Source organism: Ovis canadensis, chromosome 20 (genome assembly GCF_042477335.2).
Source record: "Ovis canadensis isolate MfBH-ARS-UI-01 breed Bighorn chromosome 20, ARS-UI_OviCan_v2, whole genome shotgun sequence".
Taxonomy (NCBI): domain Eukaryota; kingdom Metazoa; phylum Chordata; class Mammalia; order Artiodactyla; family Bovidae; genus Ovis; species Ovis canadensis.
Window position 1 is genome coordinate 24,583,663 of NC_091264.1, and position 19,414 is coordinate 24,603,076.

The following is a 19,414-nucleotide window of genomic DNA, read 5'->3' on the forward strand; positions in this document are numbered from 1 at the left end:
CTGCCTGCCCCGCCACCAGCCAGCCTTGCCGCTTGCTACCTTGGGTCCTGGTTTCCTCACCTCCGCTGGTTGAGGGTAGGGTCCGACTCCGGCTCTGCGCTCAGCAAGTGCACAGCAAAAGTCTATTGAGTGAAGAGAGAGGGTGACATGCCACAAGCCGTGCCAGCAGCAACCAAGTGATCAGACACCTGCCAGCCCTCCAGAGCCACAGCGGGGACAAGGAAGCGCCCCTCTTCATGGGGAGGCGGGAGCAGCCTGGGGTGATAGGTCACTGTGAACCCAGGTTCGGTGGAGGAGGTGGCCTTCGAGATCCAAAGAGAACGTGAGTAGAGACGTGCCGAGGCTAGCGGGGGAGGCAGACGTGCAAACCACAAAAGAAACACCGCTTACGAGAAGCACCAGAAAGCGAACACGCTCACAGACCACAGATGGGGAGGAACTGCCGGAAACCCTCCCTGCCCGCGTCTGCGCAGGTCTCCACAGAGCCTCGTCACGTGTTGTCTCGTTTTCTCCCAGCAGCTGGTGACGTGAACCCCATGCTCTCCAGGAGCGGCAGGTCCTGCCCGGCCCCTCCAGCCGGAGGGCACCGAGGCCCGGGCGCCCAGGTGGCTGGAGGACCCTCAGTCCAGAGTCACTGGGCACCTGCCCTACATCCAGCAGCAGCACCCCGGCAGATGGAGGCCCTGCCCTGTGGCCCTTACGTCCTGATGGGGGCGCCCAACTCTGAGTGCACTCAAGGGTCCCTGAGACCGGAAGGGCTCCCTCCCCTAGGCCCGCCGCCCCCCTGCAGTGAGCGCCCCTGTCTTCAGGGTGAGCGACACAGCTGCAGCCCATGGAGCACCTGGCCTCTGTGACTGGCCTGGCTTTTCAGGAAGCAGGGGCCGTGTCACCCCTACCCTCCCAGCCGGGAGGCGAGCAGTTGCTGCAGGCTGCCGTTTCCTTCTCCCGGGGTCTTCCCGACCCAGGGATTGAACCTGTGTCTCCTGTGTCTGCTGCACTGGCAGGCGGATTTGTCTACCACTGGCCCACCTGGGAAGCCCTCTGTCTGTTTATTTGGTGCACCAGGTCTAGTGGCGGCATGCAGGGTCTTCGCTGCCGCCCTCGGGCTGTCTAATTGTGGCTGTCGGGCTCAGTAGTTGCAGCGCCCTGCTTTAGCTGCCCCGCAGCATGTGGGATCTTAGTTCCCCGGCCAGGGATTGAACTCATATCCTCTGCACTGGAAGGCAGATCTTAACCACGGGACCAGAGAAGTCCCAGGAATCAAGATCTTGTGCAGAGTGACTGTACTGTAGAGAGGGCAGAAGGCAGCCCGGAACACATTACGTCTGGGCTGACTACTGTGGCTGGGGTCTCCCTGTAGCACCGTCTGCTCCCAGCTCCTCTGCTCTGGGGATTTGGCCCCTGCCCCTGAGGTGGGTGTGCGTTCATCAGGGAAGAAGGCAGAGGACGGCAGGCTGTCAGGCTAGCCTGGCAGGGGAGACAGGCAATCTGTGGCATCACGAAGCAGCTTTGTGCTGGGGCTCAGTCAGGCCCCCTTGCCGGGGAGGGCTCGTTTCTGAGCGTCCAAGGAGGCGTTCAGGAGAGGCCCCCAGCACTCCTTAGTGAGTCAGCTGGCAGCACTAATACCCCGAAGCCCCCTGTGGCCAACTGCTTTCCTCACTGACACCCTCAATCCGGGGCTCAGACGTCTGTGCCTTCATTAGTAATAGGAAAACACTCAAGGAAGTTCAGCCTGCTGCCCGGTCAATGTGATTGAGACTTCTGCTTTTTCTGCTCAATCAAGCAAGAAATTCCGTGGGAATGAACTTGAGCTTCTTGAGAGATTCTTCACAGCATCTCTGGAGTCCATGCAGGAATCAGACTTCTGGGGTGGGGGCACTTCTGAAGCCCCCACAAACCATGCCGCACACCATCTCCCATGGGCCCACCCAGTGGAGTCTTATAAACCAGGGAGCCTCTTCCTCAGGACAGTCTAAGAGAATCTGTCTGCTTTTTCCCTCTTGCTGCCGTCCTCCCAAAACACAACCATCCCCCATGCCCTCTCCACCAGTGGTGAGTCTGTCCAGGCCAGATAGCAGAATTTCTGGAACAACTGCAGGGTGTCAGATCTGGGGGAAAGGCTTTGGACGCATTCACCCTCCTCCCAGAGAAGCTGTCATTAACCCCACATTCTAGGTGAAGAGACTGAACCTCGGAAAGGTTAACTCTCAGAGGTCACGTAGCCCTTAAGTGGCTGAGCCAAGACTGTGATTCATAGGCGTCTTCTCACCACCTATGCTCCCCTGAGGGCTCTGGTCACCTCCCCAGGCCCCTAGGCCTGGCAGGAAGTGAAGCCACCCTGTGTGTGTCTGCAGACCGCGCCCCTTGCTGTGTGTCTGTGGACCTCACCCTTTGTTGTATGTCCACAGACGTCTCCTTGTGTTGTGTCTGCAGACCTCGCCCCGTGTTGTATAACTGCAGACCTCGCCGCCCCGTGTTGTGTGTCTGCAGACCTCGCCGCCCCGTGTTGTGTGTCTGCAGACCTCGCCGCCCCGTGTTGTGTGTCTGCAGACCTCGCCGCCCCGTGTTGTGTGTCTGCAGACCTCGCCGCCCCGTGTTGTGTGTCTGCAGACCTCGCCGCCCCGTGTTGTGTGTCTGCAGACCTCACCCCCTGTTGTGTGTCTGCAGACCTGGCCCCGTGTTGTGTGTCTGCAGACCTTGACCCCTGTTGTGTGTCTGCAGACCTCGCCGCCCCGTGTTGTGTGTCTGCAGACCTCGCCGCCCCGTGTTGTGTGTCTGCAGACCTTGACCCCTGTTGTGTGTCTGCAGACCTCGCCCCGTGTTGTGTGTCTGCAGACCTCGCCGCCCCGTGTTGTGTGTCTGCAGACCTCGCCGCCCCGTGTTGTGTGTCTGCAGACCTTGACCCCTGTTGTGTGTCTGCAGACCTCGCCCCGTGTTGTGTGTCTGCAGACCTCGCCCCGTGTTGTGTGTCTGCAGACCTCGCCCCGTGTTGTGTGTCTGCAGACCTCACCCCCTGTGTATCTGCAGACCTCGCCCCGTGTTGTGTATCTGCAGACCTCGCCCCGTGTTGTGTGTCTGCAGACCTCACCCCCTGTGTATCTGCAGACCTCACCCCCTGTGTATCTGCAGACCTCGCCCCGTGTTGTGTGTCTGCAGACCTCGCCCTCTGTTGTGTGTCTGCAGACCTCTCCCAGAGCTGCTCTCCACTCTCACTGCTGGACCAACTGCAGATGGGCTGTGACGGGGCCTCATGTGGCAGCCTCAGCATGGAGTGTCGGGTGTGCGGGGACAAGGCGTCGGGCTTCCACTACGGCGTTCACGCGTGTGAGGGATGCAAGGTACGGGCTGAGAGCGGGCTGTGCTTGCACGGTGAGTTGACCTGACAGAGCTTTCCCGCTGCTAGGCAAGGCCCTGACCAGACCCACTGCGAAATTCGTGCCTGGGAGGCAGCCAGGCCTTTGGGCCTGTTCTAGGCTGAGTTCTGGGTCCTGCAGCAGAGGAGGGGTTCCCTTACCTGGCCTGGACTGGGCACCGGCGGTGCTGACCCAGCCTCTCACCTGGGCCGCTGGCGCCCCCTGGGGACCGGACAGAAGAGGGCGTGCAGGGCCGAATGCAGCTCTTGGGCTTGCGTCTCCTCCCTGAGGTCAGGGCTTCCTGGGCCTCAAGGGCCCAGGAGAGGCTCTTTTATAAAAAAAGAAACATTTTAATTCCTTTTTCAGGGGTGCTTTTGGGTTCTTTCTCCTAACTGCACACCCATCAAAATTGCACAGATGATTTTACTAAACAACTGCCTGAAAAACTGCAGAACCAGATGCATTTACAAGTAAATTAAGTTAGCCATAGTACATTTGGTGTTATCAAACTAACAAAGAAGCACTTAAATATGGTATTTTATTTTGAATTATTTAAAAAGTTTTAGAATTATTTTGCTTTCCTTTTGCCTCTCCTCTCCAATGATATTCCCCCGTTAATTTCAAAATTCAGGAATTTTTCATCTTAATGTATAATCAAGCCCCTGAGTACAACCCAGCGGGCAGGCCAGGAGCCTTACCCTTTCTCCCTTCCTCGTGGTTTTTCTCTTCCTGACGTGTCCACACTCGCTCAGGGCTTCTTCCGTCGGACAATCCGCATGAAGCTGGAGTACGAGAAATGTGAGCGGATCTGCAAAATCCAGAAGAAGAACCGCAACAAGTGCCAGTACTGCCGCTTCCAGAAATGCCTGGCACTGGGCATGTCGCACAATGGTGAGCTCACCTGAAACTAGGTTTCCAGGGGCCCAGAGACAGAAGGGGTGCCCTCGGAGCCATGCCCGGCGTGCAGATCAGCTGTCGACCTTGCCCATCTGGACCCTGAGTCTCAAAGTCCGCACAGGCTGGCCCGAGGTCCGCCTTCCCAGTCTGCCTGGGACCTGCCACGCTCCCAGGCTGGGGAGTCGCCTGTCTGCACCCAGGCCTCACCTTCTGGCCCAGAAGGGGCCTGGGAATTGACCCCAACTCCAGTGGTGCTGAAACCACCACTCTCCTGGAGCCTGTCCTGGATGACCCGACAGGGTGTGAAAAGCCACTGCCAAGGCCCAGGATGCCCTCAGGCCTTGGTTGTTGAGGGCAGCCAGAAGCCAGTAGCTGACCATGTGTTTCAGCTGCCAGGAACCAGGCTGCAGTTTCCTGGAGGCCAGTGCTCCAGGAGACAGAGCCTGCCCTGCCCTGTGCGCTAGCTGCCCAACAGAGTCTTGCCTTCAGACTTTCAGGATTTTGCATAGCCCACCTGCCCCCTGTTTGCCCCTCTGGGTCAGACCTCCAGAAGACAGGGAGGGCCTCTTGTATACTTGTCTCCACCCACAGATACCTACCTGTCTTGTGTCTTGGAGGGTGGCAGGTCTAGACTTTAATCCCTCCCCTTAGTCTGTATCAGCCAGGACCCCTATCCCTTGGGTGGGGAGAGGCAGCTTTTCTAGGAGGTCTCAGGGGAAACTGAACGCTTCTCAGTTTTTCTGTGAGAGAAGCCAGATTCACATCCTGGTCTATTATTTTTGAGTGCTTCCTATGTGAATATTCTTAATTCTGATCATCTAGTGAGATTTATTAACTGCACTTTTCTCACGAGAGAAGGTGATGGGGCCTGCCTGAAGCCAGCCACACTGCGGGCCGAGCTGGCCCTCAAGCACAGGCCTCTGATACCAGCCACTGTCCCCCCGCCCACCACGCAGAACAGCCTCCGGGCCTCCCAGGCACAGCGGCTCAGTCGCCCTGTGAGTTAGGGCCCATGCGTGCTGGACTCTGTGAGCAAGACAGCCAGAGGGCCTGCCCCGCTCCCCGAGCTTGTGTTCTGGAGGGGCACCCCAGCGTTCCAGTTTGCTGGCTCTCGAGCTTCTGAAAGCGTGTCTCCATCTCTGGCTCACGCGCCTTGGAGGTGCCAGGCCCCTCCATGACGGTCCCCCTCCCTGCGCAGCCATCCGTTTCGGCCGGATGCCAGAGGCTGAGAAGAGGAAGCTGGTGGCGGGGCTGACAGCCAACGAGGGGAGTCAGCACAACCCCCAGGTGGCCGACCTGAGGGCCTTCTCCAAGCACATCTACAGCGCCTACTTGAAGAACTTCAATATGACCAAAAAGAAGGCCCGCGGCATCCTCACCGGCAAGGCCAGCCACACGGCGGTGAGTCACATCTCAGCCAGCGGCGCCCCAGGCCCTGGGCCCTGCTGCCGCCCGCCTGACTGCGGGGAGAAGTGGGCCTCCTCCCCCCTACTCCTTGGCAGAGGCAGAGGGTGTGGGAGCACACACGGGCGGGGGTCCCCCGAGGCTGGGCCTCTGACAGGGCCTGGTTTGCAGCCCTTTGTGATCCATGACATCGAGACGCTGTGGCAGGCGGAGAAGGGCCTGGTCTGGAAGCAGCTGGTGAGCAGTCTGCCCCCCTACAAGGAGATCAGCGTGCACGTCTTCTACCGCTGCCAGTGCACCACGGTGGAGACCGTGCGTGAGCTCACCGAGTTCGCCAAGAGCATCCCCAGCTTCAGCGACCTCTTCCTCAACGACCAGGTGACCCTGCTCAAGTACGGTGTGCACGAGGCCATCTTCGCCATGCTGGCCTCCATCGTCAACAAGGACGGGCTGCTGGTGGCCAACGGCACCGGCTTTGTCACCCGGGAATTCCTGCGCAGCCTCCGAAAGCCCTTCAGTGACATCATTGAGCCCAAGTTCGAGTTTGCCGTCAAGTTCAATGCCTTGGAACTTGATGACAGTGACCTGGCTCTCTTCATTGCGGCCATCATTCTGTGCGGAGGTAAGCGGGGTGGGGAGGGGGCAGGGGGCTGGCCCACGCAGAGCCAGCCTCCCGAGGGCCGGGCCCTCACTGCAGGGGCCCAGCCTAAGCTCTGGCAGCGTGAGGAAGGAGCCTTGTGATGATGGCAGTGGGACACGCACGGCACCAACTTGTGTGTGCAGGACCAGCTCTATCTAGTATATGCGGGTGAGACAGAAGGAGAAGGAAACGTGTCAACATGTTGATGGGGCTTATTTCTGGTGGCAGAGAAAGTTTCTGTTTTACCTGCATTTTTCAAATTCCAGTGCACCAAATATAATCAGACTCGTGCTGGCAGTGGCATAGCGCTTGCTTCATGCCAGGCGCTATTTCAGTTTCTTTTTATTTATTTATTTTTGGCCACACTGGGTCTTTGTTGCTTTGCACAGGCTTTCTCTAGCTGCATCAACTAGGGCTATTTTTCGTTTTCGTCATGGTGGCTGCTCTTGTTGCCGAGCACAGGCGCTAGGCGTGTGGGCTCAGCAGCTGCAGCTCTAAAGAGCAAGGGCTCGTGGCTGTGGCACACAGGCTGAGTTGCTCCACGGCATGTGGAATCTTCCTGGACCAGGGATCAGACCCGTGTCCCCCTGCAGTGACAGGCAGATTGCTATCCCCTGTGCCATCAGGGAAGTCACCAGATTCCCCTAGATTATAACTCTTTAATCCTCATAACAACTTCATGCCAGAGGAACTTCTGTTATTCCCATTTTACAGATGAGGAAACTGAGGTCCAGAGAGGCTGAGTGATCTGCCCATAGCCTTGTTAGTAGTCTGTGGTAGAGAAGGGGTTTGGATCCAGGTGGGAGGCCCACTGTCCCCAAGGTCAGGTTGCCCACACCAGTGTGGGTGTAGGGAGCTGCCCCGCCCTCTGAGCCTCCAGGTGGGCCTCCTCCCTCCTATGCCCCTGCCCTGTGTGCCCACAGACCGGCCAGGCCTCATGAACGTGTCTCAGGTGGAGGCCATCCAGGACACCATCCTGCGCGCCCTCGAGTTCCACCTGCAGGCCAACCACCCCGACGCGCAGTACCTCTTCCCCAAGCTGCTGCAGAAGATGGCCGACCTGCGGCAGCTGGTCACGGAGCACGCCCAGATGATGCAGCGGATCAAGAAGACCGAGACGGAGACCTCGCTGCACCCCCTGCTCCAGGAGATCTACAAGGACATGTACTGAAGGCGGCGACCCGGGCCGGCGCCCCCGCGGGGCTTCTCCCGTGATCAGCCCCTGAGCGCTGGGCGCCCAAGCAGCGGGCTCGCTCTCACTTGGCAGGACTCACGGCTTCTGGCTCCCTGAACCCCAGCCTCCCTTCCCTCCTCAGCGCCTCCGTCTGCTCTCGTTTCTCTGCTCTTTCTCTTCCTTCCTCACTGTGGGTCTCATGCTTCCTGCCTCTCTCTCCCTCCCCCTCCCCGTGTCTGTCCCTCTTTGTCTTCCTCTGAGACAGTTTGTGTCACTTCATCAGCAGCTAGAACAGGGCCCGAGCAGGAGGAGTGCGGCCTGCCCTCTGTTCCACGGTCACCTTCTCCCGTCTTCACAGCCGAGGACCCCAAAGAAACACTAAGCGCTCTGGGCCTGGCTTCCTGGGGAAGCCAAGCAGCCCTGAGTTGACTGCAGAGCAACCCCTCGTCCCTGGATCCCTGTTGGGGGCCATCTGCCCCAGATGGTCACTGCTCTGCTGAGGCCACAGCTGCCCCCCGATACCCGCCATCCTCCTGGTCTTCTTTTCACTGAGCTTCCAGGCCAGCGTCACTGATGGCCCCCTGTGCTGGCCGCTGGGGTACACCCCTCCAGCCTGGATAGAGGTGGGGTTCCCTCCGGGTGGGGGTCCCCACACCTCCACTGAAGAGAAGTGAGCTTCACGGGAGTCGGAGGTTAATGGGGTGGGTCCCCCACCAGCACCCCAGCTCTCCCCCCTGCAGCCGCCGAGTCCTGCCACTGTGTCAGCTCCGCAGCTCCCCCGTGCCCCAGCCCCTGCCAGGGCCTGGCCACACACCTGCCTGTGCCTGCAGGAGGCTGCAGCTCCCGCCCACACACTCCCCCCAGCACATACCCCAAGAGCACTGAACTCACTTTACCTGGGGCCTCCTCGCCCCTCTCCCTCCCCTCCTGGAGGCAAGTGAAGGCCCCGAGGGGCCAGGGGTGGCCACAGAGCTTCACCCCAGTTCCCTGGGCTGGGCCAGATCTCTGGGTGGGTGGGGGTTGGGGTCCTGCAAACCCAGCCCAGCACCTGCTCACAGATCCTGCACATCTGTGACCCCCATTTGTTGCAACAGCTCTGCTGCGCTCCCCTTTCCTTGTATTTGGCCCAGCTGGCCGCCTGGAACTCTCCCTTCACTGCCTTGGGTGACTAGGACTTCCAGGCCCAGCCCTGCTCCTTGCCCCGTCCGCCCCCCCACTGACAAGCACTTGCCACCTCCACCTCAGGATGGGGGCCCAGTGGAGAGCAGAGCCCACCCAGGCTGCCTTTCCAGAGGGAAGTGGACTGGAGGGGTGAGGGTCTGGCTGGGTTCTCTGAGAAAGGTATCAGGAGGCACGGGGTGAGAGCCCAGGCTTCCTGGGTCCTGTCTGGTCTTCCCCAGGGGCCCTTCCACACCCCCGCGATCACTCTCTATGGCAAAATTCTTCCCTCTGGTCCCTATTCTTCCCTCCCTGCCCTCTCTCCCCTGCCACACACACCATCCTCATCCCCCACCCAGTCTGATACTGAGGAATGCAGCTCTTCTCAGCGTCTGAACAGTCTCCAAAATTGAAATGTATATTTTTGCTAGGAGCTCCAGCTTCCTGTGTTTTTAATATAAATAGTGTATACAGACTGATGGAACTTTAAATAAATGGGAATTAAATATTTAAGAATTGATTTAGACTAACTCAGTTCTTGATAGTCTTTTTCCTGGGGGCTGAGGGGTCTCCCCAACAGCCTGTTCATAGAGGGGGCAAATGAGCCTGGGGTTCTGGTGGGGGTGGTCGATTCTAGCTGGTGGGGCTGCCCATCATTCCCCCTACCTCTGGGCTCTGCTCACCGCTCATCAGCCAGCAGGGTTTGTGGAGGACTGAGAAGGTGCCATCCCACCCTGAGGAAGTATTTGGGGCGGGAGCGGAAGAAGGGGGTGTGGAAGCACAGCACAATCCAGACGTGGGGTCGGGAGGGGCTCAGGAGGGCCCGGGAGGAGACAGTCCCTCTGGGCCACGAGTGGGATGGGACTCACAAAGCCAAAGCCTGGCGTTCACTGCGGGACATTTCTCTCCTTAGCTGACACCCCGGCTTTCTCCTTTACTTCCAGCGGCACCATCTTCACAGAGGTTCAGGACAAATGAGTCCAAAGTTTAGACTAAAAAAGAAGAAAGCAACCATGAGAGAATTAGAAGATACTGTCTTCTGAAACTTGTAAAGGTTTATTTTTAGATAAAGGAAGAAATGGGGTCCCAGGCTGGTAATATCCCTGGGGAGCCTGGAAGAAGCAGACAAAACCTTTCTGAAGGACAAACACAGGCAGTATAGAACTTCCACAAAATGATAAATGGGAAGAGACAACCTGCATGAAAATGAACAGGACAACCAGTGAAATTAGAGCCCCAGGACATCAAGAAATACAGCTGTTGGTTACAGTATAGGAAACAGGGTTGGTTTTTTTTTGTTGTTTGTTTGTTTTATTTTGCCTGTTGTGGGTCTTACTTGTGGCTTGTGGGATCTTGTTCCCTGACCAGGGATGGAACCTGTGTTTCCTGCATTGGGCGGGCCGAGTCTTATCCACTGGACCACCAGGGAAGCCCCCAAATAAGTCATATTATTTAAAAATATATAAAGATATGAAAATTGTGCAAAAGATACAGTTTGCCTTTTAAGGAAAAAAAATGATAAACATTTTTAAAGAAGTACTTGGAACTTCCAGAGAAAGAAACTCAGTTAAAAACATCAGACACAGCCAAAGAGATCATTTTTTGCACCTCAAAAAAAGATCTATAGAAATCATTAAAAAACAAAAAAAGTACAGGAAAACCAAAAATGTGGAAAGGAAGAATAACAATACAAATTCTCATATACTGCAGAAGGGAGTAGAAGTTGATACAATCAACTTGAAAAACAATTTGGCAAAAGGTCATAACGTTAACATACACCCATGGAAGCTGTGAGGCGTCACCCAGGCTCCACCCCTCAGAATCCCTGAGGTCCATGACTGCCTGGCTCATAGCTGAGTTCCTCAGGAAATGGCTTGTAATGAAGGGAGCCTCCTTGCCCAGGATAAGAACATCTCCTCAGGAGCAGCCTGTAGCCCACGTGTGGGAACAGTGCAAGCCCCACTGCCTCAATTTGAGATGACGTGAAGAATCGTCCCAGCTCCTGAGTGGAAGCTTCTGTCGTAACTACATCATGGTTTAACTTCTCTCTCTACCCAATCCTGCCTCCTCCAGTTTCTTACAGGGGTTGTTCTTAAACGCATTCCCCAGTGAGTGTCCTGTAAGTAAAACTCCAAATCTATCCTGGGAAAACCAGCCTGACACACCACCACCAAATTATACCAAGACTCACATACATGTTCATTACACCAAGAGCAAAAACTTAGCAACAACAAAAATGTTCATCAACAGGAAAATGGATAAATTTATACAATGTTAAAAACTAAGGAGGGAGAAAAACTAGAAGAAATACATGGAGAAAATTGTATATAATCTTGAGGTGAATAGATGTTTCAGATATTTTTTGAAACACATGAAATTTATTGTACACCTGAAAATGTCTTAAGTTCCAGGGGGTATACACAAAACTTAGAATCTATAAAATAAAAAGATAAGATCTTAGTATATACACATTTAAAATTTTTCTTCTATTGAGGAACATAAAGGAAAACATTTAAATCAACCATATTTTAAATGTGTGACGTACATTGTGGTAAGATTAGATGTCAACTACAGGAAAAAAAACCATTAAAAATACAAACATATGGAGGCTAAACAACGTACTTCTGAATAACCAACAAGTCACAGAAGAAATCAAAATATGCATAGAAGCAAATGAAAATGAAAACAACCCAAAACCTATGGAATTCAGTAAAAGCAGTGCTAAGGGGAAGGTTCATAGCAATACAAGCTTAACTCAAGAAACAAGAGAAAAATCAAATAAATAACCTAACTCTACACCTAAAGCAACTAGAAAAAGAAGAAGTGAAGAACCCCAGGGTTAGTAGAAGGAAAGAAATCTTAAAAATTAGGGCAGAAATAAATGAAAAACAAAGGAGACCATAGCAAAAATCAACAAAGCTAAAAGCTGGTTCTTTGAGAAGATAAATAAAATAGACAAACCATTAGCCAGACTCATCAAGAAACAAAGGGAAAAGAACCAAATCAACAAAATTGTAAATGAAAATGGAGAAATCACAACAGACAACACAGAAATACAAAGGATCATGAGACTACTATCAGCAGCTATATGCCAATAAAATGGACAACTTGGAAAAAATGGACAAATTCTTAGAAAAGTATACTTTCCAAAACTGAGCCAGGAAGAAATAGAAAATCTTAACAGACCCATCACAAGCACAGAAATCAAAACTGTAACCAGAAATCGTCCAACAAACAAAAGGCCAGAACCAGACGGCTTCACAGCTGAATTCTACCAAAAATTTAGAGAAGAGCTAACACCTATCCTACTCAAACTCTTCCAGAAAATTGCAGAGGAAGGTAAACTTCCAAACTCATTCTATAAGGCCACCATCACCCTAATACCAAAACCAGACAAAGATGCCACAAAAAGAAAAAAACTACAGGCCAATATCACTGATGAACATAGATGCAAAAATCTTTAACAAAATTCTAGCAAACAGAATCCAACAACATATTTAAAAGATCATACATCATGACCAAGTGGGCTTTATCCCAGGGATGCAAGGATTCTTCAATATCCGCAAATCAATCAACATAATACACCACATTAACAAATTGAAAGATAAAGCCATATGATTATTTCAATAGATGCAGAGAAAGCCTTTGACAAAATTCAACATCCATTTATGATAAAAACCTCCAGAAAGCAGGCATAGAAGAAACATACCTCAGCATAATAAAACCCATATATGATAAACCCACAGCAAACACTATCCTCAATGGTGAAAAATTGAAAGCATTTCCCCTAAAGTCAGGAACAAGACAAGGGTACCCGCTCTCACCACTACTATTCAACATAGTTTTGGAAGTTTTGGCCACAGCAATCAGAGCAGAAAAAGAAAAGGAATCCAGATTGGAAAAGAAGAAGTAAAACTCACTGTTTGCAGATGACATGATCCTCTACATAGAAAACCCTAAAGACTCCACCAGAAAATTGCTAGAGCTAACCAATGAATATAGTAAAGTTGCAGGATATAAAATCAACACACAGAAATCCCTTATATTTCTATACACTAACAATGAGAGAACAGAAAGAGAAATTAAGGAAACAATTCCATTCACCATTGGAACTGAAAGAATAAAATACTTAGGAATAAATCTGCCTTAAGAAATAAAAGACCTATATATAGAAAACTATAAAACACTGATGAAAGAAATCAAAGATGACACAAATAGATGGAGAAATATACCATGTTCATGGATCAGAAGAATCAATATAGTAAAAATGAGTATACTATCCAAAGCAATCTGTAGACTCAATGCAATCCCTATCAAGCTACCAACAGTATTTTTCAGAGAACTAGAACAAATAATTTCACAATTTGTATGGAAATACAAAAAACTTTGAATAGCCAAAGCAATCTTGAGAAAGAAGAATGGAACTGGAGGAATCAACCTGCCTGACTTCAGACTATACTACAAAGCTACAGTCATCAAGATAGTATGATACTGGCACAAAGACAGAAAAATAGATCAATGGAACAAAAAAGAAAGCCCAGAGATAAATCCACGCACCTATGGACACCTTATCTTTGACAAAGGAGGCAAGAATATACAATGGAGAAAAGACAATCTCTTTAACAAGCAGTGCTGGGGAAACTGGTCAACCGTTTGTAAAAGAATGAAACTAGAACAGTTTCTAACACCATACACAAAAATAAACTCAAAATGGATTAAAGATCTAAATGTAAGACCAGAAACTATAAAACTCCTAGAGGAAAACATAGGCAAAACACTCTCCAACATAAATCACAGCAGGATCCTCTGTGATCCACCTCCCAGAGTAAAGGAAATGAAAGAAAAATTAAATGTGATCTAATTAAAAGCTTTTGCTTTTAAGTTTAAGGAAACTATAAGCAAGATGAAAAGACAGCCTTCAGAATAGGAGAAAATAATAGCAATTGACAAAGAATTAATCTCAAAAATATACAAGCAGCTCCTGCAGCTCAATTCCAGAAAAAATAAACGACCTCATCAAAAAATGGGCCAAAGAACTAAACATTCATTTCTCCAAAGACGACATACAGATGGCTAACAAACACATGAAAAGATGCTCAACATCACTATCAGAGAAATGCAAATCAAAACCACAATGAGGTACCATCTCACACCAGTCAGAATGGCTGCTATCCAGAAGGCTACAAACAATAAATTCTTGAGAGGGTGTGGAGAAAAAGGAACCCTCTTACACTGTTGGTGGGAATGCAAACTAGTACAGCCACTATGGAGAACAGTGTGGAGATTCCTTAAAAAACTGGAAATAGAACTCCCATATGACCCAGCAATCCCACTGCTGGGCATACACACTGAAGAAACCAGAATTGAAAGAGGCACATGTACCCCAATGTTCATCACAGCACTGTTTACAATAGCCAGGACATGGAAGCAACCTAGATGTCCATCAGCAGATGAATGGATAAGAAAGCTGTGGTACATATACACAATGGAATATTACTCAGCTATTAAAAAAGAATGTGTTTAAATCAGTTCTAATGAGGTGGATGAAACTGGAGCCTATTATACAGAGTGAAGTAAGTCTGGAAGAAAAACACCAATACAGTATATTCACACATATATATGGAATTTTGAAAGGTGTAACGACGAACCTGTATGCAAGACGGCAAAAGAGACACAGATGTAAAGAATAAGACTTTTGCACTCTGTGGGAGAAGGTGAGGGTGGGATTCTTTGAGAGAATGGCATTGAATGGCGTATATTATCACATGTTAAATAGATTGCCAGTCCAGGTTCAATGCGTGAGACAGGGTGCTCAGGGCTGGTGCACTGGGATGACCCTATGGGATGGGATGGGGAGGGAGGTAGGAGGGGGGTTCAGGATGGGGAACACATGTACACCCATGGCTGATTCATGTCAATGTATGGCAAAAACCACTACAATATTGTAAAGTAACTAGCCTCCAGTTAAATTTTAAAAAGTGGAAAAAAATACCCCTTGGGACAGAATTGTCAATCAATAAACATTTGCTGATTGAATAAATAAATTAAAAAAATATGTGACATAGTAAGACAAAAGCTACCTACAAATTGGTAAGTAAAAGTGCGGCAACCCAATTGAAAAATGGGCAAAGGATTTGAACAGGAAGAACAATGCCTCTAAAACAGGGGGAAGTGCTTAATCTCACAGTAAAAGAAATAAAAGTTCAGGCTACAATGAGGGCTTCCCTGGTGGCTCAGTGATAAAGAATCCACCTGCCAATGCAGGAGACACGAGTTCGATCCCTGATCCAGGAAGATCCCATCCCATGTGCCGTGGGCCAACTAAACCCTGCACCACACCGAGCCTGTTCTAGAGCCTAGGAGCCACACCTGCTGAGCCAGGTCCCTCAGCTGCTGCTTACCCTAGAGCCCGTGCTCTGCAAAAGGAGGTCACCACAATGAGAGGCCCATGCACCGCAACTCGAGGGTCGTTCCCGCTCTCCCAAACTAGAGAAAAGTCCACCCAGAGCAGCCAAAAATAAATATAAATAAATTATAAAAACCACAATGAGATACTGTTGTTTTACATAACAAATTAACAAACACCAACAAGTTTGATTATATTATGTGCAGAATCTCATGCTATTGGTGGAAGTAAAATCTGGCACAGCCTGTATAGAGGGCAGATTGGCAGCACCTGTAAGAATTATTGTAAGTAATTTTGATCCAGCAAAAGTTAAAGAAATAACAATGATGTCCTATTGATCTCCCAAACTAATTAGATAACAGAGGAAGTTGTTTAAATTCAATTTAAAAATCTCTCCTTTGGGACTTCTGGTGGTCCAGTGGTTAAGAATCTGCCTTCCAGTGCAGAGGTCGTGGGTTTGATCCCTGGACAGGGAACGAAGATCCCACGTGTCACGGAGCAACTAAGCCCTCACACGGCAACTAGTGAGCCCACAAGAGAAGTCCATGTGCCACACACAAGAAAAGATCCTACATGCCACAACTAAGACCCGAACCAGACAAATAAATAAATATCTAAAACCAAAAAATCTCTCCTTTAACTTCTACGTGAATACCTTTTGTTTGGTCCTTTTAAGTTTCCCAACTTGTCTCTCCCATCGGGCATTGCAGTCCCGTAAAGGGAACATGGGCTTTGGAGGACTAAGACAGGAACTGGGGGGTTCTTAGAGCTTGTGGTCCCCTTTCCCCTCACTCCCTGCTGTCTGTGGGCCCAGCCCCTAGCTCTCCAGAATGCAAGCTAGGAATCCACCAGCCAGTTAAACTACCTAGAAGAGGTCTGATGGGCTGATTTGCTGTCATCCAATCTGGAGCTTCCTCATTAGAGCTTCAGGCAAGCCCCTCCTGGCCACCTCTCATTGTGGCCCTTGCTGAAACCCTCAAAGTCCTTAACCCATCCCCCAATTTCCTCCAGAAATCTAGGGATCCCCCAAGGCTCTCCTGCCCCGCTCCACCTGAGTCCTGCAGCCTAAACAGGGCAGCTAGAGCCCCCAGCCCCCTAGCCTTCCAGCCATCCTGCTCTATACTCCATCCTACCTCAGGCAGACCTGGGGCCATGGGGAGGGGTGGGCCATGTTTCCCAGCCCTTCCTCCCATTGGTCCTGCCCAGAGAGGGAGGGATAAAGGAGCACCATCCCTGCCTAATTCTCATGAGGGGCCACAGCTGGGATGGACCCTGCCGGGCCTGAAGGTGGTGGCCGAGGTCGGTGGAGCAGCCCCTACTCCCAGCCGTCATGCAGGTAGGGGTCTGGGTTATGGGAGAACACAGGGGAAGTGGGGGAAATTTCTTTTGGGTTCCTTCTGGCCACTGAAAGCTCAGTCTTAAAGAAGTGGGATGCATCAGGTGGGAGAAGGGGCTTCCTAGCCCCCACCCCAATGCAGGAAGGGTCTAGAGATGACCTCTCACCTCCTCACAGTCCAGAGAAGGAGACTGAGACCAGAGAGGGGATAAGACACACCGAGGCTGCACAGCTCAATCAGAGCTAGCTCCGGGTCTGACCATTCAGAGCAGAGATTCCCCAGAGATTCTTTTTTCTCTTTATACAGCAAAGGTTTTTTTGCCCAGCAGCACCATGCAGCTCTTTGTGGTGGGACCTGTTCTCCCGGTCACCTTTGTAGCCCCTGCATGCAGCCTAGTGCCAGGTGTTCCCAAGCATTTGAATGGAAATACTTCAGATTTAACATTACACCATTAGAGAGTCATTCCTTTGGGTATGCTAGCTCACTAGTCCTCCCATCAAACATTCAGACCTTAAAACACATTCATTTTCCCAACAGCTGGAAGAGCTCAGTTACCCGAAGAGAACTGAAGTTTGAGTAAAGGAGAGATCATTCTCCCTAAAGAGGGATCACTGTAGATCTTAGGGTCTCCGTGTGAAGTGCTTTCCCCAGGTTGGGAAGAAAGGTGATCTGATAGCAAGGGGAAGGCAAAAAAAGGAAGATAGACTTTAACTAAAGGAGATTTTCAGTTGTTTCTGGCCCTGCCCAAAAGGAAGGAAGGTGGCATGCTAGACTAAGTCTGAGTTCTGAAGTTTTTATTTGTTTATTTATTGGCTGCACTGGGTCTTTGCTGGGGCGCTGGCTTCTCGTTGCGTTGGCTTCTCTGGATGCGGAGCAGAGGCTCTAGGGCAAGGGTTCAGAAGCTGTGATGCACGGGCTTCGTTGCCCTGCAGTTTGTGGAATCCTCTCAGAGCAGGGACTGAACCCGTGTCCCCTGCATTGGCAGGAGGATTCTTAACCACTGGACCACCAGGGAAGTCCCAAGGGCTCTCCAGTTATAAGAATCCCGGTCAGGATGTGGCCACGGCGCCTCCCGCCTTACCGCACCAGCCCTGATCGCCTTCTCCCTGCTCTCCTCCGCACCCGCTGCTCCCGCTCAGCAGGCCAGTCCCGACTGCCCGGGCCCACTGCTCCAGGGGTCCACTGCTCTGGCCTCCCGGCCACCCAGATACTCCTGCTGCCTGCCCAGGCCTGGATTACCTGTGACATCCGGCTGCTCTGCCCCCAGAAGCTGGTTTCAGAAACTTCCTCAAATCCAGCGGCCCTCACCCCTGGCAGTTCAGTCTTGGTTAACTACATACTGTGCTGAGTGGCCACACCTGTGTTATAGCCTTAACTCTTGTTCTGAGTCACAGGCCAGTTACTTGACCTCTCTCAGCTTCAGATTTTATAAACAAAAGAGGATTCCTGGCTTTTAAGGTTTGTTTTGAGGATTAAATGAACTAATCTGCCATTTCCTCCAAACCAGATGTATTTTATGCTGTGTGGGTAGAAGACCTAAACAAACAGCAACAGAAACAAGCTTAAACAATGCTCGGTAAAATCAAACAGATTCCTTTGCAGGACTTATCAGAGCCTTTAAGATGTTCATAGACAATAAGCAATATACAACATGACTCTAAGGACACACAGAAGGAGTTTCTCAAATTGATTTGATCACAAACCCCTAGCCCCTTTTGTTGTAGCTCGTCTGATGATCTAAGAGCCCCTCTGGACTTGCTGGGAGAATTCTGTCACTAGACCTCTCAGCTTGTGAAGGAGCTAGTGTTGTGGCCTCTCTAGGCAGCCCTGGAGGTCACCCTCACTGGTGGTCTTCAGGGAAAGCACAGCTTTGGGGACCTGGGATAGGAGGCTTGCAAGCCCTTCCTTTGAGGGCCACTGGCTCCTGCCCGAGGAGATGAGAGGCTGCTCCTCTCGGGTCCCTCACCCTTTCCCCAGTGACTGTCATTTCCATCTCACCACTTCACCCAACCTCTGTCCACCCTCCAGCCTCGCTAATTTGGCGGTCACCACTGACCTAGTCCGTCCCCTACTCCAGCCTCTCCCTATTTATTCCCCAACTTGTAATTGGGAGCAGCAACATAGCAGGCCTGGCATCTTCTATAAACCTAAAAGAAATTTGAAAAAGCATGTTTCCCCTTCATTCTCCAAGTTATCTAATGGTTTTCATCATAATGTAAATTGTCACAAAGGTTAAATTTCTAATGTATTCTTGATAGTCCCATTTAAAAAAAATATTTACTTGGCTGCACTGTGTCATAGTTACGGCACACAGAATCTTGATTGTGGCGCTCAGGCTCAGTTGCTCTGCGGCTGAGGGATCTTAGTTCCCCAACCAGGGATCAATCCCGTGTCTCCTGCAATGCCGGGCAGATTCCCAACCACTGGCCCACCAGAGAAGTCCACGAAATAGTCCCATTTTAAAATAAAACAATTATTCATTTTTCATTCCAAAAGAGTTTTAAGAGTTGTTTTTAGAGAAGCTGCATCACTACATCAAATGCTTTTTCACCATTTCTGAATCTTCTTTCTCCAAGGTTGGCACCTTGGGCAAGATTTTGAGGGATGTGTTCAAAGCTCCCAGCCCACAGGAACTTGCCTTTAATCTTCCTAGAGGAACTTGTCCATTTTTCCAAGCCAGGCAGTGATAATGATTAAAAGGCACCATGGGGTACTGGGCTGGGGCTGGCTGGGGCTCTGTGTAGAAGTTCAACCTGCGCTATTTCAGGCTGCTTGTTTTAGGTCCTACTAATGAGCAGCTGACGAGCAACGGCAGGTGAGCATTGTGGATCTGAATAAGTATATTATTATTTTCCTGTATCCAGTGGCATCTAAATCCCAGAGAGTTAACATATAATGTCATCCATTTAAAAAGTACAGAAGCAGGCTCTTTACAGTTTTACATAATTCCCTTTTCTCCTTGAATGCCTATTGTACTCCCCCACAGGACTTTCTAGTACTGTTTCTATTTATTTGGCCTTGTTGGGGTTTGGTTGTGGTGCACAG

General features: G+C 50.7%; 1 protein-coding gene across 2 annotated transcripts in view; it reads left to right on the top strand.

The window, feature by feature from the left end:
- The window catches only part of PPARD (peroxisome proliferator activated receptor delta), an 89,019-nt gene extending 79,880 nt beyond the window's left edge, over nt 1-9,139 (top strand). For both annotated transcript variants that reach the window (XM_069564181.1, XM_069564182.1), the window contains 5 exons: nt 3,184-3,338; nt 4,106-4,244; nt 5,449-5,651; nt 5,826-6,276; nt 7,218-9,139. In XM_069564181.1, the coding sequence (XP_069420282.1) occupies nt 3,184-3,338; nt 4,106-4,244; nt 5,449-5,651; nt 5,826-6,276; nt 7,218-7,465 (1,196 nt within the window). In that variant the 3' untranslated portion in view covers nt 7,466-9,139. The remainder of the gene's footprint in view (nt 1-3,183; nt 3,339-4,105; nt 4,245-5,448; nt 5,652-5,825; nt 6,277-7,217) is intronic.
- Nucleotides 9,140-19,414: the final 10,275 nt, after the last annotated feature.